This window comes from Mchenga conophoros, linkage group LG14 (assembly GCF_057382185.1).
Source record: "Mchenga conophoros isolate Kocher_MC1m ecotype Shallow Benthic linkage group LG14, M_conophoros_male_GT1.1, whole genome shotgun sequence".
Lineage (NCBI taxonomy): Eukaryota > Metazoa > Chordata > Actinopteri > Cichliformes > Cichlidae > Mchenga > Mchenga conophoros.
In genome coordinates, this window is record NC_140539.1 from 26,669,569 (window position 1) to 26,696,305 (window position 26,737).

The following is a 26,737-nucleotide window of genomic DNA, read 5'->3' on the forward strand; positions in this document are numbered from 1 at the left end:
TGATCAGAAAATAAAACATTGGTCCATTCACCTGAAAGTCCCAAAAATGCATTGTGTCTCGAGACTGTAAAAAGTCAGCAGAACAAAAATAAACTCCACCTAAACTTGGTTTATATCTGACCCAGATAGACTGCAGGTCATAACTTCTTATCTGAAGTTCAGTTCACCTGACACTCGGACCGGCGGCTGCCTCGGGTCTCTCCTCTTGCCTCCGCTTTCTCTCATCCACCTGCTGGCCTCCACCACTTGCTAATGTTACTGAATCTGTGGATGCACCGCCATAGCCACCACCAAATAACTGAGTTATTTTTTACACACCGGACAGCATCTGGCCAATCCACCACCTTTCATACCGTTACAAAAAAAAAAAAAAGAAAATCATTGGCCCACTGAGCAAATGCCCAGTATGCCCGATGGCCAGTCCAGCTATGGTCGTGCCATCAGTTAACCCTTTGAGTGCCAGCTGTGGCATGCGTGCCTAGGGTTGCCGACCCCTGCTGTACACCAATCCACCCAACCAACCTCATTGTAACCACTGTGGTTGGGCTCACTTCTGATGGAGATGAGACAGTGTACAGAGTGGAAATAGAGAATTTGTCATGCTGGTGCTCCAAAGAAAACTTGAAGCTGAATGTTCATAAAACAAAAGAACTCATCATGGATTTCACGAGTCTCCTCTCGTAAATAGAGAATGGGTGGAATCCGTCTCCACATTTAGGTTTCTGGGCACGCACATCTCGATTAATCTCACCTTGACCAACCACACTAATGAAGGCCCATCAGGCAAGTGTCCTGAAAAGGAATGACCTGGACCAGTGGCTGTCGTTGGCCTTTTTACCACTCCTCAGTTGACAGCATCAGATCCTCCCGTCCCTAAAATTGCCAATCTATTCTTCAAATTTCTGTAAATTTAACAAAAAATGTATGTTTCAGTACACCATTCAATTTACTTTATTTATAATAGTTTTTCTTGTTTGTTTGTTTTATGTTCTTGCTGGTATTTGTCGTTCTCTAAAACCTAAAAGAGAATTATGGATTTGATCAACTGGTCTCTGAATGCTATTGACACCCTTTTCTCAACGAGAAATCTGGGCTCGGGAGAGCCTGAGTGCCCTGGAGGGACTTTCCCTGCCGGATACACGATGGACGGGTGGCAGAACTGGAGGATCATGTGCCTGGCGGGACTGTCGATTGAGGACGCTGAAGATATCTATCTATTCGGAACCATGATAACAGGGTTCATGCTGATCGGAGTTGGCTTAGCCCTGGTTTATCGGAGAAATAATAGAGCGGAACCGGCTGTTCAAACCCCCTCAAGGCTGCCCGCTGGAATCGAAATGGAACGAGGCGCAACCTCTCACAACGAACGTAATATGGTCAACACCTTGGAGACGCTTGCAGCTGCTGTGAAGGCTCAAAACAACACCATTGAGCGTATGAGGGGAAACATCAGAGAGAGGCCTGCTCAAAATGAGACCCTTGAGTGACAATTGGAAAACATCGCGGAACGGATCACTGCAGTTATGAGGTCTCAGAATCAAAAGAACGATAACACCATGGAACAGAAGTTTGATACTATCATGGGGAGGCTCGTGACTCTCCAACGGGAGATCGAGAGGCCAGTGTCGGAGTGTTAAAGAGCAGCCTGAAAAATTCTCCTGGGCTGCTCGCATGGAAATTAACAAAACCAACATAAACATTGCGGATCCCCATCACGGCGCCAGCTGCAGGCCCAAGGCTGGAGGCGAACAATCACTCCCTGATAATGACTGTGTTACGGCTATTCTTCCCATCCCATGCAAGGACACCTGGATTGGCTGGAGGACTGTTTACTTAGCCTGATAGGCCGAAGGACACTGTCTCAGCTAAACTATGGACACGCACACACACACACTTACACTGATAAGCACTCACTCATTCCCCCTCCCTTTCCAACGCCTTCGATGCTTGTGCCCTACCGGGGAAGATAGCAGTCAACTGGACCAGCACAGATGCTGCAGGACCGGATGCGCTGTCTACACCGGCTCTCTCTTACCCTTTACCCACCCCTGTTGCTTGTCTTGTGTTTCTATGGTGTATTGATAGTCATGTGCTTTTGTGCTGAGGTGTTTTTTCTGTTATCAAACTGTTCTCCCACTAGGAGCTCAGTCTGAGTGGAGTTTTTTTTTCTCCTGCTCCTACCTCATGTAGTGTATTTTCGTTGTTTTTTCCTATCAGCCTACCTTTCTGACATGTCTGCCCAATGTGATGTTTGTGTAAAGTTGGTCAGAAGGTTCCTTTGTAAGTGCGCATGCGCCATTAGCGTGCTGCCTGCTGTAACCCTAATTTCCCTCGGGATGAATAAAGTATTCTGATTCTGATTATGCTGATTATTTTCGCCACGTCTACTGGCCATGCATGAAATTAATGAAAGTTTGAAACATTTTTACCAGATGCTGCAGATTAAATCCTAATATTTTGGATTTTGTTGGTGTTATTAAGTATTGAAAATATTGCTTTGGTAACTTGTCAGAACAGGAATTTTTGAACAACAGTTGAAAACTGCTATAGCATAACTGATATATAGATGACAGAGCTCACTCAGCTCACATTAAATTTACATTTGCAGTCTTGGACTTGATGCTTGATACAAATGGAAATGTTAGATTTCATTGTATGAAACCACTGAAAAATAATTCAGAGCTATATAGTGTTATTGTGAAATGTGATTTTAAATTTATTTATGCACTTAACACTGAGTTACATATTCATACATTAACATGTACAACAACAATAAAAAATGTACAATTATTTAAAAAAGTTTTCTCAGTAACAAAAGTAAACAACTCTGCTATGTGCTTGAAAGTGTGCAGTTTACTTTTTGTATTTTTATTGTGAGGTAAATAAGACAAAAATGATCAGTAAGGACAGACAAACAAAAAAAAAGACAAGCAAATTCATCAAATATATTATTATAGTGTAGTCTCATAACTATGTATAGAGCATTATGTGTGTTGATTGAAATGGTAAAAGAAATTATTTGATAGTCATGAAAACTTTTTCAACTATATAAAGAATAAAAAATGCTCTCAAATCACAGCCCAGAAGCCTACAGCACAGCCTAATGCACATTCCAGGATGATTTTCTCCTTGTATGCTGTTAGATTTTTTATTGGGACTAGAGGGCTCACGACCAACCAAATAGTACATATTAAAACTTGAATAAAGTTGTTCATTTACTTGTTCATTTACTTGTCATATTTCTTGTTATATTAAAAGCCCTAATCTTCTGTGATGCAAAAAAAAAAAAAAAAAAAGACAGCAAAGACATAGTAATGAGGGATGAAATTTTCCAGTTATCTTTTCACGTGTTTTTTTAATAATTAATATTTATTCCTTAAAAAAAATTGTTTCCTGATGTGATGCAATAAAAAAAATGATGTCATTAATTGGCTCATAGTAGGAGAGATTGGGCACAGTGGATGGAGGTCGAGGCCAACCCAGAGGTCCCACCACAGCCCCAACCCATCTAGTGACATACCCTGGAACCCAGAGTGTTCCAGAGTAGGACAATTTGGAACACTCAACAACAACAACAATAATAATAACAATGATAATAACAAACAATAATGAAAATATTGCTGATGAATACCATGTACGAGTAACTGTTAGGAAAAAATACCAGAACTTTGTGTGTGTGTGTGTGTGTGTGTGTGTGTGTGTGTGTGTGTGTGTGTGTGTGTGTGTCGATGTGTGCACATGCATATGCGCATTTGGGCAGTTATGTGTAGTTATGTGTTATGTGTAGTCAGTATCCAGAAATTGATTTAGAAAGACATATAAAATATCCAATTTTGACTTGGAATTGCAACAATAATCATTTCCAAAAAACTGATATACTATGATTAATTTTTGCACATTAAATATTTCTTGGTGTTCTTCTCAGGCTTAAACAATATGATAAAACATTTTGGAGCAAATATACACATTATTAGTCCAAAGCTGGAGGCCAGAATGGCAAAAATCTCCACAACCACAGTGAACTTTCCAGGAGAGCTGACATATGCTGGGATAAAGGTGATCCACACTGCACAAAATATCAGCATGCTGAAGGTGATAAGCTTGGCTTCATTGAAATTATCAGGTAACTTGCGGGCTAAAAAAGCTAAAACAAAGCAAAAGGAAGCAAGTAGGCCAATGTAACCGAGCACAGCCCAGAAGCCAACAGCAGAGCCTAATGCACATTCCAGGATGATTTTCTCCTTGTATGCGGTTAGATTTTTTATTGGGAATGGAGGGCTAAGTACCAACCAAATCGTACATATTAAAACTTGAATAAAGGTGAAAGACATAACAGTCATTCTTTGTTGTGGAGGACCAAACCATTTCATCACATTACTACCTGGAAGTCTGGCTTTAAAAGCCATTAAAACCACTATAGTTTTCCCAAGTACACAGGAGATACAGAGTACAAAGGTTATGCCAAATGCAGTGTGGCGCAGCATGCAGGACCACTCAGATGGCGCTCCAATGAAAGTTATTGAACATAAGAAACACAGAGTCAGTGAGATGAGCAGCAGGAAGCTCAGCTCAGAGTTGTTGGCTCGGACAATTGGAGATGTCCTGTGACGTAAGAATATAGCAGTTGTGATAATAGTCAGACAAGCACCAAGAACTGAGAATGTAGCCAGGATGATTCCTAGGATGTCTTGAAAAGAAAGAAACTCTATGGGTTTAGGAATACAAGTGTCTCTCTTTGCATTAGGCTGGAATTCCATGTGGCAGGGTAAACAATCAGCAGAATCTGAATGGGAGAAAAAAAGGAGTTAAGGTGCTTCTATTAATTTTGGCTTTATAGATTACAAATTTATTCTTGTAATGTATTCGATGTTGCAGATTTGCATCATAAAAACATTTTACATGCACAGACAAGCATTTTACTTTACCTGTAGTATTACTAATCTCTCCCTCAGGACATGCGGTACAGTCATAGCAGCAAATGGGTTTTCCTTTTTGCAGCACTTTACGAGTTCCTGGAGGACAACTCCCACTGCACACTGACACTGGCACCTGTGTAATATAAAAAGGCAGCGTAACATATGTAAATGTTTGCTATAAAACTGAAAAGATTACATTAATTTGACTTTTTACTTTCGTGCTGCCCTCCATCCAGATGATGTTTTTGTTAATCTGGAACTCCTGGCCCTCTGGCAGTGATGCATCATACAGCCCTACAGTCACTATGTCAGTTATGCCAGCCATAGTTTTTTGCCAGTTAACCAACTCATAAATAGCCACAGGATCCCCATTAGTATCGAATGACACATCATATCCATTTCGGGAAAAATTTACTTTCTTCAGCTCAGTTAGAATCTGTAAGGATGAATTGAGACATAAAGGGAGTGGAAAGAAAAAACAAAACAATATTTGAACAACTAAAAGTAATGTTTCACTTAACGTTTCTTAGAGACAGTGAAACATGTTGGCAATGACTGATTCGTTTTTACTGACCTGCTTGGACTGTAATTTGGTTAGTTTGTCACACTGAGCTGTGACATTTCTTCCCTGACATAATGCATTATGAATGGCATGTGCAATTGCATACACAGCCTTGTACACCATGTTACTAATTCTAAGCTGAGATGTATCAGTGTACGGGGTTTGGAGAGTCTTTATATCTTCAGTTCCATTACATACTTTCTTTCCTGCAGAATTACCTAAAAATAAAAAAGGCACCAAAATGACAGACAATTGAATTCATCCATTTAACATCATATCTTTTGAACATATCACTCAACAAACAAAGAGTCACGTTTGAGAAAAGGGGCCACAGTAATAGTGTTGGCTGACTGCCTAAACTTGACCTAAAGGTTAAACATATAGATTATGATTTGTTGCAGTAACGGACCTTTTTGATTATGTTGGATTTGAAATTGCTTAAATTACAAAAAAGAACATGTCTGGCCTTTTTAAGACCAGACATTTTACAAGAAACTCTAACAACCAAGAAAAACAAAAAACGAAAAATGTTTCTCACTTTCTTTTATTGTGCAGTTGAAGGAATCCTCCCAGAACTCAGTAAGCAATGGTGATACAGCCACTTGAGCAAAAGAGAGATTCAACAGGAAGTTTCTGAAACCTGGGATTACAGATTTCTGAATTCCAAATCCAATGGTCCCAGCGAGAAAACTGTACTTCCTTAATCCCGGGTTGGTCACCCATGACTCACTGCCTATCCATTGTCGAGGTGGAAAAGGCTCACGTGAAAGTTCTGCCAGCAGGATCCTCATGTCTCCAGATGGTGCAAATGCCACCACTACCATAGATGTAGATCTTGTGAAAAAAGTACAACTTATTAGAAGACTTTTTTAAGCTACCCGGTATGTAAAATGTTTAGTCAGAAACTTATTTTTGTATATCAATCCAACAAACAAACAAAAAAACCTTGTAAAAAATCATTAAAAATAAATCCCAGAGTGAAAATCTTTGATGTAAGAACCTGCGGATAACATCTGCTACTTTCTGAATCCTGCTATGTGGGTGGGTCCGATAGAAAGATACAGAGTATTCCACACAAATCCCCTCTTTCTTTGCTGCTTCTAGAAAAGATGCCATGCCGTTATTTCCATAATCTGTATCTGATCGTACAGCACCTATCCAAGTCCAGCCAAACTGTTTTACCAGCTTAGCTAGCGCACCAGCTTGAAACTGGTCACTGGGGATTGTTCTGAAAAAACTTGGGTACTGCTGCTTGTCAGACAAGCATGCACATGTGGCAGAGGGGCTCACCTAAAACAAAAGAAGACAAGGTAATCCTATAAGAACTGCAGATGTGCATGCATATTTTAAACACCTAGTTTGAAAAAAAAAATTAAAGTATTTACTTGAGGAATGTTAAAGGGACTGATGATTCGTGACATGCTGATGGATGGCGTAGACCCAGACTCACCAACAACAGCCATCACCATACCTGACTGGGAGCAGTTTTTGCCAGTGTGAAACACAAGGTCCAAGCTATTCAAAAACTGAAATGCCAAATGCACTGTCATGGAAACTGATGCACATGAGTCATAGATCTGATACCCAAGCCTGATTCCGGGCAGCAGCTCTGTATTGTTGTTAATCTCTTCTATGGCAAAGACCATTGCATGTGACAACTGCAGCTCATCGGCATTTGTGCTGCAGACAGACAGTCACCTCACTGTTAAAATTGTAGGCTACATAGATTTTGTTAAGATGAAATTTCATACAGATAACACACAGCAAGAAAGATTACCATTACAATACATGCAACATGTTCATAATTTTTTCCATACTGACCTCCCTTTGCATCTTACTGGCTCAGGCATGATGGTATAATCATGGCTCACTGTTTGCGTGTAGGAGTGAAGAGAGAAAGCACCCCCAATAATGAAGTCCCCATCCATTGAGAATGCAGGTAGATGAATGCTACCCTGCAACTTACATTTCACAGAAGAAGCTTCAGTACCAGCCCAAGCACCTGTAAAGCTACTCCTTTGATTCAGACTATCCAGAGACACACCCAAGGCAAAAACTGAGTTCAGCTGAAACAAACACAGAGCAGATACCAGACCAATTAAAAGAACTGAGACTGCCATCTCTCCCTGATGCCAGGTATGTGTGTAAGTGGTATTTATATAGGGTTTTAGAGAACGGGCTCTGCTCTACGCCTTCAAGAGGACATGATCTTACGCAGTGGTCTTTGATTAAAAGTCTGAAAGGTCATTCATTACTCTAAACAGGAGAGTATATTACAAATAGCCTTGACAGATACTATGAGTTTAGCTGGATTCATTTAGCTAAAAAAACAAAACAAAACAAAACTTTGTCCCCAATAAGGCTTGGAGATATCCTAAAGTTATCTTATCATTCAGTATTTCTTCATTTGATGTTTAATACATTTAGCTCAGTTTATGTGTTGAGAGTTCTAAGTTGGCATGTTTGCAGTCATGTAACTGTACAATATTTCCACACAGAGTCTTTGGCAAATTAATGCTGGAAATTTACTAAGAAATATTAAAAGAAGCTATAATTGTAAAGTCTCACTCTGCTACTACCACCTAGTGGACAACATGATTAAATAAAATATGAGCAATTCATCTTTTACTGTCAACTGAAGACATTTGAAATATAGCCTAATCACAAAAACACATCTTAAAATACTAACAACTTAAAAAAAGAGGCTAATACTAATATATACACCAAAAATGAAAAACATAACCATGACTGTTTCTATTATATTCTCTGCTGTTTTTCCTCTTCTGGTTAAAAAGACCTTTTCTCTTCAGTGTCAGCCAGTACTTGCTCAGATAGAATTGCTCTTACTTTATCTGGAATCACAATCACAATTTAAGGTGCTCTGATCAGCGTTGTTGTTGCTATACAAAAAAAGTAAAGTAAAAACATGGAAGCAAACATCAGCAAGAATGGGTGACTGAACTGGAGATTTAGTTTCCACGGGCATGTATAATGGCCAGTACTCCTTAGATTTCTCTGAGTGGTCACTGACTTCGGAGCCAGCTGTACAGAATAAGCTTAACATACAATCAACAAGATACATGTCTACGCATGAGTCTTGGTCTCCATTGTGTTAACAGTACTAAAAATAAAACGGTAGACTAGTAAGTAAAGAAACTTGATTCATTTACATTGCCAATTTTCTTCTAAATAATAGTAATAAGTAATAAATAGTAGTAATAAACAATAAACTGGAAAAATATATACAATCAAGAGCGATATATAGAAAACAAGAGAAAGGTATGCATTGGAGAACACAGTGCTTTGAAGTAGTACAGGACTTGGTCTGAGTATAGAGACCATGTGTGAGTGGTCTGAGTGATGAGGGTTACTCAGACCATGGCCCAGATTGGTGAGGTGAGTGGACATCGGTCGGGTGTGGAGAGATAGTGTTTGTTGATGTCCAAATGGCCCAGGGGAAAAAGCTGTTTGTGAGCCTGAAGGTGTGAGACATGATTAACCCCTGCGCCAGCCAGAGGGCAGTAGGTCAAACAGGTGGTTGGCAGGGTGCAAGAGACCTTGAGACACTATCCACTCGACACACTTCATGCCTACAGATGTGAGGGCTGTATGTTCGTAGTCATTGAGGCTGTCTATATCAGTCTTTTTGGGGAATGGTGGTGGCCTTCATACAGCTGGGAATGGTGGCATGAGTGAGGGAGAGGTTGAACAGCTTTGTGAGTATCCCTGCCAGTTGTTCCGCACAGGCTTTGACCACAGCCCTTGGGATGCCATCAAGGCCATTAGTTATTCTGGCATTCACCGGGCTCAGATGATGATGGATTGGATTTATATAGCGCTTTTCAAGGCACCCAAAGCGCTTTACAATGCCACTATTCATTCACTCTCGCATTCACACACTGGTGGAGGCAAGCTACAGTTGTAGCCACAGCTGCCCTGGGGCAGACTGACAGAAGCGAGGCTGCCATATCGCGCCATCGGCCCTTCTGGCCAACACCAGTAGGCGGTAGGGTAAAGTGTCTTGCCCAAGGACACAACAACCAGGACAGAGAGCCCGGGGATCAAACCGGCGACCTTCCGGTTACAGATACGCTTCCCAACCCCCTGAGCCACGGTCGCCCGATCAGAGTGCTTCTGACTTCATGTTCCTGGAGGGAGAGAGGGGTCTGCTGGTTGAAAGGGAAGTGGGGAGCAGGGTCTAGGGGAGAGGGGTTACCTCATACCCAGCAATGAAGATGTTGAGCTCCTCTATGAGTTTCAGGCAGCTGACGAGGCTTGGGAGGCTTGGGTGCCTTTTCACACCCGACTTGGGCTGTTCTCTGTGAAGAAACCATTCTACCTTTTTCCGGCATGTATTTATTCTTGCTCTAATACTATGTATATTTTTATGCCATGCACAGTTGGTGGGACACACCTACAATTTTATTTTACATGTACAATGACAATAATATGCAATTCTATTGTTTTCTGTATTTAGTTCTTTGTTCAATACAATACACATTAATGTTATTTGATTAAAGTAATGATTGCAAAGCATAGTCTCAAGCCAAAAAAAAAAAAAGAACTCTACGCTTTATGAACCTCCAGATGGGCTATAATTGCCAATCTGTTCTTCTATTATTATTATTTTTTTAATTTAAGAGAAAAATCTGTTTTAGTACACCTGGCTTGATGTTTTAATTGTTCCATTTACCTTATAATGTTTTTTAATTTTTGTTTTTTGTTTCTTTTATGTTCTTGCTGGTATTTCACCATGATTACCAGCTGCATATTTGAAGGAAATTAATGAAACTGAAATATTGTTACCAACTGCTGTTAATTAAATCCTATAATTTGGGATTTTGTTCCTGTTCATAATGAATGAAAATGTTGCTTCGGCAACTTTTCAGAACAACAGTTTTTGAACAACAGTTGAAAACTTTTATAACTAGACTTTTTGAAATGTACTTTTTAAATTAATGTTTTCTCTGAGTGAGCAAATTGTAATTGTGGGGTTTGTGAATGTGGACCATTGTCGCAGCAGACATTATGTTGTATTCCTCGACATCATTACTAAACAGTTTTTTTTTTTTGGCACAGCAGGTGTATTTTTCTGCTTGGGAGATGACAGTGATGCTGTGTCCTTGCTTAAGAACATTTAAGTGTCTACATGTCAACGTAGCATCCGCATTAATAATAAGACTCAGTGTTTCTTAGTGCTTCCCACTGCATCATAACTAAATGATTAAATTGGTGCGAGATATGTGTATAGATGACAGAGCTCACTCAGTTCACTTTAAACTTAAATTTGCAGTCTTGGACCTCATGTTTGATTCAAATGGAAATGTTAGATTCCATTGTACGAAACAACTGAAAAATAAATCAGAATTATATTGTTATTGTGTTATTGTGAAATGTGACTTTACATTTATTTCAATATTCACTATTACTACCCCTACTCTGATTACTCTGAATTACGTATTCATAAATTGACACATACAAACAATAATTTAAAAAATGTATAATAACTTCACAGAAAAAGTTTTCTAAATAACAAAGAAGAAGAACTCGGTAATGTGCTTTGAAGGTGTGGAATTCCTCTTTTTTAGTTTTATTGTGAGGTAAACAAGACAAACAGGTCCAGTAAGGACAGGTGAACAGACAAAAAAGACAAGCAAGTTGTGCAAAAACATTATTAAGGTGAGTCCAGTATCTGTTTACTATGTACAGTCCAGTTTGTGTGTTGGTTGAAATGGTAAATGAAATAATTTCATGTAGTAATGCAAACTACATAAACTATATAAAGAAATAAAAATGCTCTCAAATGCAATAATGCCCATAATGATAATAATAACGATAACAATAATAACAACAATAATAATAATGATAATAATATGAAATAACAGTTATAGTAGTGTCATTACAAAGTATAGGTAGCAAAAATAAATGAAAAAATAAATCAATCATTATGTAAATACAGAGATAAGAGATTTTATTAAATTATGACTTTCCTTTTAACCACTTGAAACGGTTGGGTCTAGAGCAAGTCACCAAAAGTGCTGAGGGTGCAGTGCAGATGCCCAGTTCACTCCCCAATCACCCACCAACACAGAGAGACTCATTTAAACCAAATCGGTCAGCACTGACATGATATAATATAATAATAATATGGATAGCAGTAATAATAGCAAACAATAATGAAAGTATTGATGATGAATACCATGTGAGAGACCCTGTTAAGAGAAAATACCAGAAGTTTGTATGTCTGTGTAGGTGCATATGTGTAGTCAGGCAGTTGTCTATTATGTGTAGCCAGTATCCAGAAATTGATTTACAATTATATGCAATTTTGACTTTGAATTGTAACATTAACAATTTCTAAACCACTAAATTATGATTAATTTTTGCTCAGTACATGTTTCTTGGTGTTCTTCTCAGGCTTAAACAATATGATAAAACATTTTGGAGCAAATATACACATTATTAGTCCAAAGCTGGAGGCCAGAATGGCAAAAATCTCCACAACCACAGTGAACTTTCCAGGAGAACTGACATATGCTGGGATAAAGGTGATCCACACTGCACAGAATATCAGCATGCTGAAGGTGATAAGCTTGGCTTCATTGAAATTATCAGGTAACTTGCGGGCTAAAACAGCTAAAACAAAGCAAAAGGCAGCAAGTAGGCCTATGTAACCAAGCACAGCCCAGAAGCCAACAGCAGAGCCTAATGCACATTCCAGGATGATTTTCTCCTTGTATGCGGTTAGATTTTTTATTGGGAATGGAGGGCTAAGTACCAACCAAATAGTACATATTAAAACTTGAATAAAGGTGAAAGACATAACAGTATGAAACCACTGAAAAATAATTCAGAGCTATATAGTGTTATTGTGAAATGTGATTTTAAATTTATTTATGCACTTAACACTGAGTTACATATTCATACATTAACATGTACAACAACAATAAAAAATGTACAATTATTTAAAAAAGTTTTCTCAGTAACAAAAGTAAACAACTCTGCTATGTGCTTGAAAGTGTGCAGTTTACTTTTTGTATTTTTATTGTGAGGTAAATAAGACAAAAATGATCAGTAAGGACAGACAAACAAAAAAAAAGACAAGCAAATTCATCAAATATATTATTATAGTGTAGTCTCATAACTATGTATAGAGCATTATGTGTGTTGATTGAAATGGTAAAAGAAATTATTTGATAGTCATGAAAACTTTTTCAACTATATAAAGAATAAAAAATGCTCTCAAATCACAGCCCAGAAGCCTACAGCACAGCCTAATGCACATTCCAGGATGATTTTCTCCTTGTATGCTGTTAGATTTTTTATTGGGACTAGAGGGCTCACGACCAACCAAATAGTACATATTAAAACTTGAATAAAGTTGTTCATTTACTTGTTCATTTACTTGTCATATTTCTTGTTATATTAAAAGCCCTAATCTTCTGTGATGCAAAAAAAAAAAAAAAAAAAGACAGCAAAGACATAGTAATGAGGGATGAAATTTTCCAGTTATCTTTTCACGTGTTTTTTTAATAATTAATATTTATTCCTTAAAAAAAATTGTTTCCTGATGTGATGCAATAAAAAAAATGATGTCATTAATTGGCTCATAGTAGGAGAGATTGGGCACAGTGGATGGAGGTCGAGGCCAACCCAGAGGTCCCACCACAGCCCCAACCCATCTAGTGACATACCCTGGAACCCAGAGTGTTCCAGAGTAGGACAATTTGGAACACTCAACAACAACAACAATAATAATAACAATGATAATAACAAACAATAATGAAAATATTGCTGATGAATACCATGTACGAGTAACTGTTAGGAAAAAATACCAGAACTTTGTGTGTGTGTGTGTGTGTGTGTGTGTGTGTGTGTGTGTGTGTGTGTGTGTGTGTGTGTGTGTCGATGTGTGCACATGCATATGCGCATTTGGGCAGTTATGTGTAGTTATGTGTTATGTGTAGTCAGTATCCAGAAATTGATTTAGAAAGACATATAAAATATCCAATTTTGACTTGGAATTGCAACAATAATCATTTCCAAAAAACTGATATACTATGATTAATTTTTGCACATTAAATATTTCTTGGTGTTCTTCTCAGGCTTAAACAATATGATAAAACATTTTGGAGCAAATATACACATTATTAGTCCAAAGCTGGAGGCCAGAATGGCAAAAATCTCCACAACCACAGTGAACTTTCCAGGAGAGCTGACATATGCTGGGATAAAGGTGATCCACACTGCACAAAATATCAGCATGCTGAAGGTGATAAGCTTGGCTTCATTGAAATTATCAGGTAACTTGCGGGCTAAAAAAGCTAAAACAAAGCAAAAGGAAGCAAGTAGGCCAATGTAACCGAGCACAGCCCAGAAGCCAACAGCAGAGCCTAATGCACATTCCAGGATGATTTTCTCCTTGTATGCGGTTAGATTTTTTATTGGGAATGGAGGGCTAAGTACCAACCAAATCGTACATATTAAAACTTGAATAAAGGTGAAAGACATAACAGTCATTCTTTGTTGTGGAGGACCAAACCATTTCATCACATTACTACCTGGAAGTCTGGCTTTAAAAGCCATTAAAACCACTATAGTTTTCCCAAGTACACAGGAGATACAGAGTACAAAGGTTATGCCAAATGCAGTGTGGCGCAGCATGCAGGACCACTCAGATGGCGCTCCAATGAAAGTTATTGAACATAAGAAACACAGAGTCAGTGAGATGAGCAGCAGGAAGCTCAGCTCAGAGTTGTTGGCTCGGACAATTGGAGATGTCCTGTGACGTAAGAATATAGCAGTTGTGATAATAGTCAGACAAGCACCAAGAACTGAGAATGTAGCCAGGATGATTCCTAGGATGTCTTGAAAAGAAAGAAACTCTATGGGTTTAGGAATACAAGTGTCTCTCTTTGCATTAGGCTGGAATTCCATGTGGCAGGGTAAACAATCAGCAGAATCTGAATGGGAGAAAAAAAGGAGTTAAGGTGCTTCTATTAATTTTGGCTTTATAGATTACAAATTTATTCTTGTAATGTATTCGATGTTGCAGATTTGCATCATAAAAACATTTTACATGCACAGACAAGCATTTTACTTTACCTGTAGTATTACTAATCTCTCCCTCAGGACATGCGGTACAGTCATAGCAGCAAATGGGTTTTCCTTTTTGCAGCACTTTACGAGTTCCTGGAGGACAACTCCCACTGCACACTGACACTGGCACCTGTGTAATATAAAAAGGCAGCGTAACATATGTAAATGTTTGCTATAAAACTGAAAAGATTACATTAATTTGACTTTTTACTTTCGTGCTGCCCTCCATCCAGATGATGTTTTTGTTAATCTGGAACTCCTGGCCCTCTGGCAGTGATGCATCATACAGCCCTACAGTCACTATGTCAGTTATGCCAGCCATAGTTTTTTGCCAGTTAACCAACTCATAAATAGCCACAGGATCCCCATTAGTATCGAATGACACATCATATCCATTTCGGGAAAAATTTACTTTCTTCAGCTCAGTTAGAATCTGTAAGGATGAATTGAGACATAAAGGGAGTGGAAAGAAAAAACAAAACAATATTTGAACAACTAAAAGTAATGTTTCACTTAACGTTTCTTAGAGACAGTGAAACATGTTGGCAATGACTGATTCGTTTTTACTGACCTGCTTGGACTGTAATTTGGTTAGTTTGTCACACTGAGCTGTGACATTTCTTCCCTGACATAATGCATTATGAATGGCATGTGCAATTGCATACACAGCCTTGTACACCATGTTACTAATTCTAAGCTGAGATGTATCAGTGTACGGGGTTTGGAGAGTCTTTATATCTTCAGTTCCATTACATACTTTCTTTCCTGCAGAATTACCTAAAAATAAAAAAGGCACCAAAATGACAGACAATTGAATTCATCCATTTAACATCATATCTTTTGAACATATCACTCAACAAACAAAGAGTCACGTTTGAGAAAAGGGGCCACAGTAATAGTGTTGGCTGACTGCCTAAACTTGACCTAAAGGTTAAACATATAGATTATGATTTGTTGCAGTAACGGACCTTTTTGATTATGTTGGATTTGAAATTGCTTAAATTACAAAAAAGAACATGTCTGGCCTTTTTAAGACCAGACATTTTACAAGAAACTCTAACAACCAAGAAAAACAAAAAACGAAAAATGTTTCTCACTTTCTTTTATTGTGCAGTTGAAGGAATCCTCCCAGAACTCAGTAAGCAATGGTGATACAGCCACTTGAGCAAAAGAGAGATTCAACAGGAAGTTTCTGAAACCTGGGATTACAGATTTCTGAATTCCAAATCCAATGGTCCCAGCGAGAAAACTGTACTTCCTTAATCCCGGGTTGGTCACCCATGACTCACTGCCTATCCATTGTCGAGGTGGAAAGGCTCACGTGATAACTCCTCAAACAGGATCTTCATGTCTCCTGAAGATGCAAATGCCACAACAACTACAGCCTTTGACCTTTAGAGACAAAATAATTTTTTTGACTGTCTCATAACATCATGAAAGATTACATTAAATAAATGAAACTAAATTCCCACGTCATATAGAAACCTGCGGATAACATCTGCTACTTTCTGAATCCTGCTATGTGGGTGGGTCCGATAGAAGGACAAAGAGTATTCCACACAGATCCCCTCTCTCTGTGCTGCTTCTAGAAAAGATGCTATGCCGTTATTTCCATAATCCGAATCTGACCGAACAGCACCTATCCAAGTCCAGTCAAAGTGTTTTATCAACTTGGCTAGAGCAGCAGCTTGAAACTGGTCACTGGGGATTGTTCTGAAAAAACTTGGGTACTGCTGCTTGTTAGACAAGCATGTACATGTGGCAGAGGGGCTCACCTAAAACAAAAGAAGACAAGGTAATCCTATAAGAACTGCAGATGTGCATGCATATTTTAAACACCTAGTTTGAAAAAAAAAAATTAAAGTATTTACTTGAGGAATGTTAAAGGGACTGATGATCCGTGACATGCTGATGGATGGCGTAGACCCAGACTCACCAACAACAGCCATCACCATACCTGACTGGGAGCAGTTTTTGCCAGTGTGAAACACAAGGTCCAAGCTATTCAAAAACTGAAATGCCAAATGCACTGTCATGGAAACTGATGCACATGAGTCATAGATCTGATACCCAAGCCTGATTCCGGGCAGCAGCTCTGTATTGTTGTTAATCTCTTCTATGGCAAAGACCATTGCATGTGACAACTGCAGCTCATCGGCATTTATGCTGCAGACAGACAGTCACCTCACTGTTAAAATTGTAGGCTACATAGATTTTGTTAAGATGAAATTTCATACAGATAACACACAGCAAGAAAGATTACCATTACAATACATGCAACATGTTCATAATTTTTTCCATACTGACCTCCCTTTGCATCTTACTGGCTCAGGCATGATGGTATAATCATGGCTCACTGTTTGCGTGTAGGAGTGAAGAGAGAAAGCACCCCCAATAATGAAGTCCCCATCCATTGAGAATGCAGGTAGATGAATGCTACCCTGCAACTTACATTTCACAGAAGAAGCTTCAGTACCAGCCCAAGCACCTGTAAAGCTACTCCTTTGATTCAGACTATCCAGAGACACACCCAAGGCAAAAACTGAGTTCAGCTGAAACAAACACAGAGCAGATACCAGACCAATTAAAAGAACTGAGACTGCCATCTCTCCCTGATGCCAGGTATGTGTGTAAGTGGTATTTATATAGGGTTTTAGAGAAAGGGCTCTGCTCTACGCCTTCAAGAGGACATGATCTTACGCAGTGGTCTTTGATTAAAAGTCTGAAAGGTCATTCATTACTCTAAACAGGAGTGTATATTACAAATAGCCTTGACAGATACTATGAGTTTAGCTGGATTCATTTAGCTAAAAAAACAAAACAAAACAAAACAAAACTTTGTCCCCGATAAGGCTTGGAGATATCCTAAAGTTATCTTATCATTCAGTATTTCTTCATTTGATGTTTAATACATTTAGCTCAGTTTATGTGTTGAGAGTTCTAAGTTGGCATGTTTGCAGTCATGTAACTGTATAATATTTCCACACAGAGTCTTTGGCAAATTAATGCTGGAAATTTACTAAGAAATATTAAAAGAAGCTATAATTGTAAAGTCTCACTCTGCTACTACCACCTAGTGGACAACATGATTAAATAAAATATGAGCAATTCATCTTTTACTGTCAACTGAAGACATTTGAAATATAGCCTAATCACAAAAACACATCTTAAAATACTAACAACTTAAAAAAAGAGGCTAATACTAATATATACACCAAAAATGAAAAACATAACCATGACTGTTTCTATTATATTCTCTGCTGTTTTTCCTCTTCTGGTTAAAAAGACCTTTTCTCTTCAGTGTCAGCCAGTACTTGCTCAGATAGAATTGCTCTTACTTTATCTGGAATCACAATCACAATTTAAGGTGCTCTGATCAGCGTTGTTGTTGCTATACAAAAAAAGTAAAGTAAAAACATGGAAGCAAACATCAGCAAGAATGGGTGACTGAACTGGAGATTTAGGTTCCACGGGCATGTATAATGGCCAGTACTCCTTAGATTTCTCTGAGTGGTCACTGACTTCAGAGCCAGCTGTACAGAATAAGCCTAACATACAATCAACAAGATACATGTCTACGCGTGAGTCTTGGTCTCCATAGTGTTAACAGTACTAAAGATAAAACTGTAGACAAGTAAGTAAAGAAACTTGATTTATTTACATTGCCAATTTTCTTTTATGTTTTTGATAATGTTTTTATAAGCAGTAGTTTTTCTGTGAAAAAGAATAGAATAAAATAGAATGGAACAGCACTTTGTGTCACTGTACATATACACAGCGAAATTATGGAAGCTGCACACCAACTGTGCAGGAATGAAATATAAATAGTAATACAGTAAGAAACAAATAGATAATGGTAATAAGAACCAAAGCTATTTAAACCGCGTTTTCTCAACGATATTAATAGCTCTGCAGTTCGTTGCAATCCACTTGCCATTTGTGTCAGTCAAAAATTGCGAGGTAGACGTACTGAGCCCCCGATACGCTGTGAGGTGGTTCGTTGCAAGCTGAGTGACGCGTTAGCCAATGTGCTAGCAGCAGGCCCGACTAATGTATGCATCGCGTCAATGTGATATTTTAAGCTGAAGAAGAAAATTCCTTCTTCCACAATGTGCATACGACTTTATGTCAGTCAACTGTTCAGTCTTGTTATTTTTTTAATACTCAAATTTCCCATCAAGAGGGCCAATGTGCATTTATCATCACTGCCAGACCTACTGCCCATTTGCACATGTGCGAATGTAACTCTTGGACAAACTGCCTGAAATGCGTTGACAGAAACGTTTCAGGGATTTTGAGTCATTCTGCGCTCCAGATGCATTAATTGCATTATTTATTTATTTTTAATTATCACTGATTAATCTTTGTTAACGTGTTAATTTTGACAGCACTTTTATGGCCTTTATTGTTTTTTGTTTTTGTTTTTTTACAAAAATAGCAACTTTGTCTTCTCTACAAAAATGCCGCAGGGGCAGCAGCAAAAAATATATTAAGTTAGTAATGCCGAATTTATTGATTCTACTACTTGCTTTACTACTCTACTTTACTTGCACTAAATCTTGCATAGTCTGGAAGTTGTCCAGAAGTTGACATTGTCATTAGGGTATTCTTTATCTAATGAGCTAATATGTACCTAGAAAGTGGATGCCCTGTCATAAAATATGCATGTAGGTGGTGCTATACTACAATGAAAAAGAAACCAGAGGAGATATAAAATGAGGTAAGCATTAATTAAGATAAGAAAAGTGGTGTAAAGAGAAAGAGTCATTATGGGGCCATTTTTTGACACACTGAAGTTCTTGTATTTCTATGTGATCATGATTTACTTCTCATCCCACTTTTTCATCTCAGAGTCTCTTTTCTCAACCTGCAAGTTAAGGAGACAGTTTTATCTTAATGGGATGCACAAACCTGGAGATGTGATTTTGGGGGGGCTGTTTGAAGTTCACTACACCTCTGTTTTCCCTGAGCTAACGTTTACCTCAGAGCCAAACATGTTGAGTTGCCAAGGGTAAGTACTATATTCATGCATTAAATGCACCAATTCATGAAAGCAAACACTGGTGCAGATTTTTATACTTTTGTTAATTTTCAATATTGAGTTTTTGGGGTTTTTTGTTTTGTTTTTTACAAGGTTTGACCCTCCTGGATTCAGGCATGCCATGACAATGGCCTTTGCTATTGATGAAATCAACAAAAACGCCAATCTGCTACCTAATGTGACTCTTGGATACAGTCTTTATGACAACTGTGCCACACTTGTAATTGGATTCAGTGCTGCATTATCATTAGTCAGTGGTCGGGAGGAAAAGTTTCTGCTTCACGAGAACTGTTTGGGGACCCCTCCAGTTGTAGGGATCGTGGGTGATTCCTTCTCAACATTTTCTATTGCAACCTCTGATGTAATAGGTTTATTTAAAATGCCAATTGTAAGTTTCCTGTCCTGTATTTTACATGTGCTTTTGGCATGCTGTATTAAAGTTAATGTTTCTCACTAGGGTGAGAAATGACAAAATGAAAAAATAGGAAATATACATTGTATATTAGTTCCAGCTTCTCAGCATCAATCTGTTTTGATTTCAATTGTGTTTTTTGATAGGTGAGCTATTTTGCAACATGCTCTTGTCTAAGTGACCGTCATAAGTTTCCGTCTTTCTTTAGAACCATTCCAAGTGATGCCTTTCAGGTAAAACTTTCTTCTACAAAGAGCAAATGTATTTTACAGCAAGTGAATTGATGTAAGTTACCCCGAACTAAAAAAATGCAGTTTTTTTTTCAATTTTTCATTTTTTTCTGGATTACGTATTGTGCAAATTGATTAGAAAGAAAAACTGTGATTATGTAATTTTATTGTTTGCACTGAAATATAATTCAAGCCTAAACTAAGAATTTCACTGGTCTTTATGTAGGTTCATGCAATGATTCGAATTCTAAAACACTTTGGGTGGACGTGGGCTGGTCTGCTGGTAAGTGATGATGATTATGGAGTCCATGTAGCGAGATCATTTCGACAAGCGTTGGCTCAGTCTGGTGGAAGTTGTCTTGCCTACTCAGAAATTTTGCCCTGGGGTGAAAACTCAGCTGAACTAAGGAGGATTGTTGAGGTGATGAAGAAGTCCACAGCACGTGTGGTAATTGTCTTTGCACATCAAATCCACATGATTCAACTAATGGAGGAGGTATATCTAAATCAAATTGTATTCATCAGCCGCCTCTTGCTTAGTAATTAGAGATGTAAATTATATTACAGACATTATATTCATGCAAATGAATTGCATGCTGTGTGGTCAAATATTTATGGATGCTGGAGGTATTTCCATTCTTTGTTGTGATCAGTCATTAGTCAAAAAAAGTAATTTATTACATATATTTTCCAGCTCACTTTTCTTAAAGTAATGTAGTATGCTACTTAATTACTCTCAGGAGAAAGAAATTCGTTATACTACTTGCTACATTACTTTTGCGTTTCTCTGTTTTTTCTCTGTTTCATAATTAGCATTTTAGGCTACAGCCCCACACACCAGCACAACTCCTTATCCAAATTAGGACACACATATAATCTTTCTCCTTGTATTTCGGGTAGGAAAACAAAGCCCACAACACAAAGCAAAGATGAAAACAGCACAAAGAGACTTCAAAGTCATTGCCACAGAGATTCTACTTTAGAAACATGAACAGATAGAATAGGAGGCTACAGCCTGCTCGTGACTGGTTTTGTTACCTTTTGAAGTTCAAGGTCTGTTTGCTGGGCTGGGGTCATCATTCCCTCAGTTTTAACATCATGCTTGATTCTTGGCTAGTTTAGCATTAGCATGCTATCTTTGCAGATGCTTGTAAAGATCTGAAGTTGTGTTAGCAGGATGAGGCAGTTGTTTTTGCTCAGGTTGAAGTTTGCACTTTACCGTCATGCTCATGTCCTTTTGGACAAAAAAATAAAAGTAATGTCCATAGTGGATATGAAAATTACTTTCATCAAACTGTGCCACTATCTTCCTCCTCTGTCACATGAACCAAAATCAGCTGGTTGTAGCACATGTGCAAAAAAGAACCAATAAGCATAATGCATAGCAAGTAAACCAACATTTCCTACCACTACTGAGATCTCAATTTCCATCCCTGTATGTAATGATTTCAAGATTTGTAATGATTCAATCCTAGACTATGTACAGATTCTTTTTGTTCCTTATATTTCTAAATAGGTGATAAAGCAGAATGTAACAGGGCTGCAGTGGATGGCTAGTGAAGCCTGGACAACAGCAGCTGTACTCCAAACAACCCGACACATGCCATATCTGAGTGGCACTCTGGGCATTGCCATTCGTCGAGGAGAAATACCAGGGCTCAGGGATTTTCTAATGAAAATGCATCCTGACATTTATGACAGAAATAACAATGGAAATAGCATGGTAAGATTGTAACTTTAAAATACACTTGTACTCACAAAATTAAAAAAAAAAAGAAAATATCTTTTTTAAGACTGTTTGAAATATTTTTCAGGTAAGACAGTTTTGGGAATACACCTTTCAGTGTAGATTTGCTCCACCTCCATCAGGTTGGTTACAAGGTGGGGGAGCACTCTGCACTGGAAAAGAAGAACTAGCAAATATGGAGACTGAGTTTTTGGATGTTTCTAACCTCAGGCCTGAGTATAATATTTACAAGGCGGTGTATGCTCTTGCATATGCCCTTGATGACATGCTACGCTGTGCACCTGGGAGGGGGCCTTTCAGTGGGAACAGCTGTGCTACTTTGCAAAAATTAGAGCCATGGCAGGTGTGGTATTGGTTAACACACTAACATTTATTTTTATTGTTGTAAAATTCAGCTCTTACACTCAAGTGAAAAAGAATGTTTAAATGGGACGTTATACAGTACTGTGAAAAACTAAGTACACTCTTTCAATTCGATTCAGTTCAGTTTCATCTATATAGCGCCAAATCACAACAACAGTTGCATCAGGGCCCTTTATATTATAAGGTAGACCCTACAATAATACATACAGAATAAAACCCAACAATCAGACCCCATATGAGCAAGCACTTTGGTGACAGTGGGAAGGAAAAACTCCCTTTTAATAGGAAGAAACCTCAGGCAGAACCAGGCTCAGCAAGGGGCGGCCATCTGCTGCAACCGGTTGGGGAGAGAGAAGGAAGACAGGACAAAAGACATGGTGTGGAAGAGAGCCAGAGATTAATAACAAGTATGATTCAATGCAGAAAGGTCTACTAACACATAGTGAGTGAGAAATGTGACTGAAGAAAAAACACTCATTGCATTATGGTAATCCCCCACCAGCCTAGACCAATTGCAGCATAACTACAGGAGGATTCGGGTTCACCTGATCCATCCCTCTATATGCTTTAGCAAAAAGGACAGTTTTAAGCCTAATTTTAAAAGTAGAGATTGTGTGCCCTCTCTCTTTTGATTCAATAGCTTGGAGAACCACCTTTAGTAGCATTAACTTGGAGCAATCAATTTCTGTATGATTTATCAATGTCTCACAATTTTGCAGAAGACTGGCTCTTTTTTTAACAACATTGCTTTAGTTATTTTGATTTTGTAGGTATGTTTATGTACAGCACTTCGTCCATTGCAACACTTTAGTTTTCTTCAAATTGTACTGTCACAAACTTACACATTTAACATGATAATTTAATCTTGTAGAATCTGTAATGTAGATCTTGGGTTTTTGGAAATTCTGTAAGCAGTGCATAGTCTGACTTTCAGGCAACCTTGCTGGGACGCACTCTCCTGGGAAGAATTTGGCATTGTGTTAACACACGTGAATGCTCTAGAACACCAAACTCCTGAATCTTCTGTTTATATAGAGGTGGTCACACTTGCTGATGATCAGTTAATAAAGTACATGTGAGTAGCAATACCTTTCTGCTACTTACCCTTTTAATTCCTATGGAAATAGTAAGAGTGTTCCTGTGAACTTCTTTTTCACGTGAGTAATTGGTGTTAAAGACAGATTTTGGAAACACAAGATTTTATTAACATTGTCATTAGAACATAGTTATTTTACATGTGTGAGATGAGCAAATTTATTTGCAAAATAAAAATGAATAACTGCACATTTGACTAGACATTGTGGTGACTAAAGATTGTTAATTTCAGTAAATTGAAATAAAAAACAATGTTGCAAATTCTGTTATTCCACAAGTTGCAATGCCAAACTAAACTATCCTTAGTTGCTGTAATAAAATCAGTTGAGAATTAAGAATGATCAGTTGAGTCTATAATCAAGTCTCCTTTTCACGTCCCTTTCAATGGTAATCTCTTGATCTTATTTTTTTTAGTTGATGCATTATTTGGAAAAAGTTCACTTCACTACTCCATTTGGAGATGAAGTGTCATTTGATGAAAATGGTGATGCCTTGCCAATATATGATATCATGAATTGGCAATGGCTACCTGATGGAAGTACGAAGGTTCAGAATGTGGGCGTGGTTAAGAAGACAGCCTTGAAAGGTGAAGAACTCAGACTTGATGAAGACAAAATCTTCTGGAACTCTGACTCTAAACAGGTTACTTCTGTTTAATGTTGTTTTTAAATAGTTCTGTGTGACACAGTACAATACAATAATGTTGTGTACAATATATGTGGTATAACTAACCTTGCAGCCAGTGCAGTCAGTGTGCAGTGTAAGCTGTCCCCCAGGTACTCGCATGGCTAGAAAAAATGGGCAACCTGCGTGCTGTTTCGACTGTGTGCGTTGTTCTGAAAGAAAGTTCAGCAATGAAACAGGTTAGTATCATAAAATGTTTCTGATATAAGCAGTTGGTTCACTAGGGTGAATGCTGAAAATACAAAAAAATGTATCTTCCACTTTACACTAGATTCTTTGGAGTGCACCAGTTGTCCCGAAGACTTCTGGTCAAGCCCTCAACGTGATCGCTGTGTTCCTAAGAAAACAGAGTTCCTCTCCTACCATGAACCTCTGGGTATTTGCTTGACAACTGCTTCATTGTTGGGTACATTTATCTGTGCTGTGGTCTTGGGGATCTTCACTCATTATCGCAGCACACCTATTGTCCGTGCCAACAATTCAGAATTGAGCTTCCTGCTTTTAGTATCACTGAAACTATGCTTCCTGTGTTCACTGTTATTCATCGGACGACCAAGGCTATGGACATGTCAACTGAGACATGCAGCATTTGGGATCAGCTTTGTGCTTTGTGTCTCATGCATCCTGGTGAAAACAATGGTTGTTGTGGCAGTGTTTAAAGCCTCAAAGCCAGGAGGGGGAACCAATCTTAAGTGGTTTGGTTCTGTACAGCAGAGAGGGACAGTATTAGTTCTTACTTCAATCCAAGCAGCTATATGTACTGCTTGGCTGATATCCTCCTCACCAGTTCCTTATAAAAACACTCAGTACTACAATGACAAAATAGTTTTTGAGTGTGTGGTTGGGTCTACAATTGGCTTTGCAGTGCTACTGGGTTACATTGGTGTACTGGCTATCCTTAGCTTTCTGCTAGCATTTCTAGCCAGGAATCTTCCAGACAACTTCAACGAGGCCAAACTCATCACTTTCAGCATGCTGATCTTCTGTGCCGTGTGGGTGGCCTTTGTTCCTGCTTATGTCAACTCTCCAGGTAAATATGCAGATGCAGTAGAGGTATTTGCCATTTTGGCCTCAAGCTTTGGCCTATTGGTGGCACTGTTTGGACCAAAATGTTACATAATTCTGCTGAAACCAGAGCGAAACACAAAAAAGGAAATAATTGGTCGTGGCACGGCAAAGTCATAAGGTATCAGTTTTCAGCAGTCTTAACTAAAATGAATAAACTATTTTAAGTGCATATGTATTAGCATTACTGTTGCTTTGTATTTGCATTCTTGCTTTTTTTTTTTAACCATAGTATATACTGGATTGCTTCCTCCCTGAAGAAGAACCAGTATATTGAAATGTTGGCTTTGTAGAAGTGTTTCAAGAATTAAATTATTACATTAATGATTAAATGACTGTAATTGTTGTTGTACTTGTTATTCTTTGTATTACTATTATTTATTATTATTTGCCTGATTGCATTTGGTACATTTGTGAGGGTTTGAAATATATGAAAAAAATAATAATTTGTCTATGCTGATTTTCTTTCTAAGGAAAAAAACATGTATGAATGTACTATTGCTGTGTGATTTATTACTATTACTGAAGGCTACTTACCATACCAATACCAACTAGATTTTTAAATCTTAATATAAAATGAATAACAGTAGGGTGGACATTACGTAAGGCTGCACTTTTTGCAGCGATCTCGTATAGAAAACTATTCCGTGCGTATAAAACAGGTCCGCGGCTCCGAACTGTAGTAAAGGGACCTCTGGCTTTTTTTTTTTTTTAAATTTTATTTTCACTTACTGAATACGGGACAGACTTGACTGGGGGAAAGAAGGGGAGAAAGAAAGAGGGAAAGAGAAACAGCTGAGAAGAGGGACGGGGGAGAAGGGCAAAAGACAAAAACCAACAGAATGGGCAGAAAAAAAAAATGCATATATCAATCACCTGGATCACCTGCTGAGAAAGAAAAAAGAAAACAAGCAGAAGAGAACAAGAGTAATAGAATAAACAACATCACAATGATATATGGGAATATGACAGTAAATACTAAATATTAAACATTATTGTGCAGCACATAAGATCAACAGAACACAGTGTGCTTTGAGGTAGGAGCCAAAAAGGGTGTAGTTTGTGGGTGTGATCACCCGTGTGTACACCTGTGAGCATGGACGTGCTTGTTTTTTTAAAAGGTTCCTTCATGTAATGATCTGCTAGAGGGTGTGGGGGGGCCACAGCCCCGTCCTCCAGGGCATGAAGCAGGTATGGAGGAGATCAAAACTCCAGACATCCAGAGGCCCCCAGAACACAAGAGACCAAGGAAGACCAACAGAGGGGCAGCCGCGCCACTGTCCCAGAAAGAGCTGAGGAGAGTCCCAAATGAGGGCTCACTCAGCAGCCGCGGAACAGAAGCCAGGGGGAGTTGCAGTGACGCGCCCGTGAGCTCCGCCGGCAGCCAGCCGTGCCTGAGTGACCGAGCCCCAGGCCGAGAGGCCGGGGGCACCCCACCTCCGAAGTGGCCCGAGCGAGCCCCAGGCTCCAGGCCCCGATAAGCGGCCGCCAAGGAGTGAGCCGGTGTGTACCTGGACGCCCAT

General features: G+C 38.6%; 2 protein-coding genes and 2 pseudogenes across 2 annotated transcripts; 2 read left to right on the top strand and 2 right to left on the bottom strand.

The window, feature by feature from the left end:
- The first annotated feature begins 1,009 nt into the window (after positions 1-1,009).
- LOC146559902 (uncharacterized) lies at positions 1,010-1,637 on the top strand (annotated as a pseudogene).
- A 2,247-nt stretch (positions 1,638-3,884) lies between these two features.
- LOC146559903 (extracellular calcium-sensing receptor-like) lies at positions 3,885-7,124 on the bottom strand. Its single transcript, XM_085243654.1, has 7 exons — positions 6,864-7,124; positions 6,479-6,768; positions 6,017-6,312; positions 5,491-5,696; positions 5,131-5,352; positions 4,926-5,049; positions 3,885-4,783 (listed from the first exon to the last, which is right to left on the bottom strand). The coding sequence occupies exons 1-7, from the start codon at positions 7,122-7,124 to the stop codon at positions 3,885-3,887; spliced, it is 2,298 nt and encodes a 765-aa protein (XP_085099780.1).
- Positions 7,125-13,542: 6,418 nt separating this feature from the next.
- Positions 13,543-16,709, bottom strand: LOC146559904 (extracellular calcium-sensing receptor-like; annotated as a pseudogene).
- A 2,754-nt stretch (positions 16,710-19,463) lies between these two features.
- On the top strand, positions 19,464-25,334 carry LOC146559905 (extracellular calcium-sensing receptor-like). Its single transcript, XM_085243666.1, has 9 exons — positions 19,464-19,588; positions 19,712-20,006; positions 20,177-20,263; positions 20,487-20,756; positions 21,777-21,983; positions 22,075-22,350; positions 23,880-24,107; positions 24,205-24,328; positions 24,421-25,334. Exons 1-9 carry the CDS (start codon positions 19,479-19,481, stop codon positions 25,332-25,334), a joined length of 2,511 nt encoding a protein of 836 aa, XP_085099792.1. The 5' UTR covers positions 19,464-19,478.
- Positions 25,335-26,737: the final 1,403 nt, after the last annotated feature.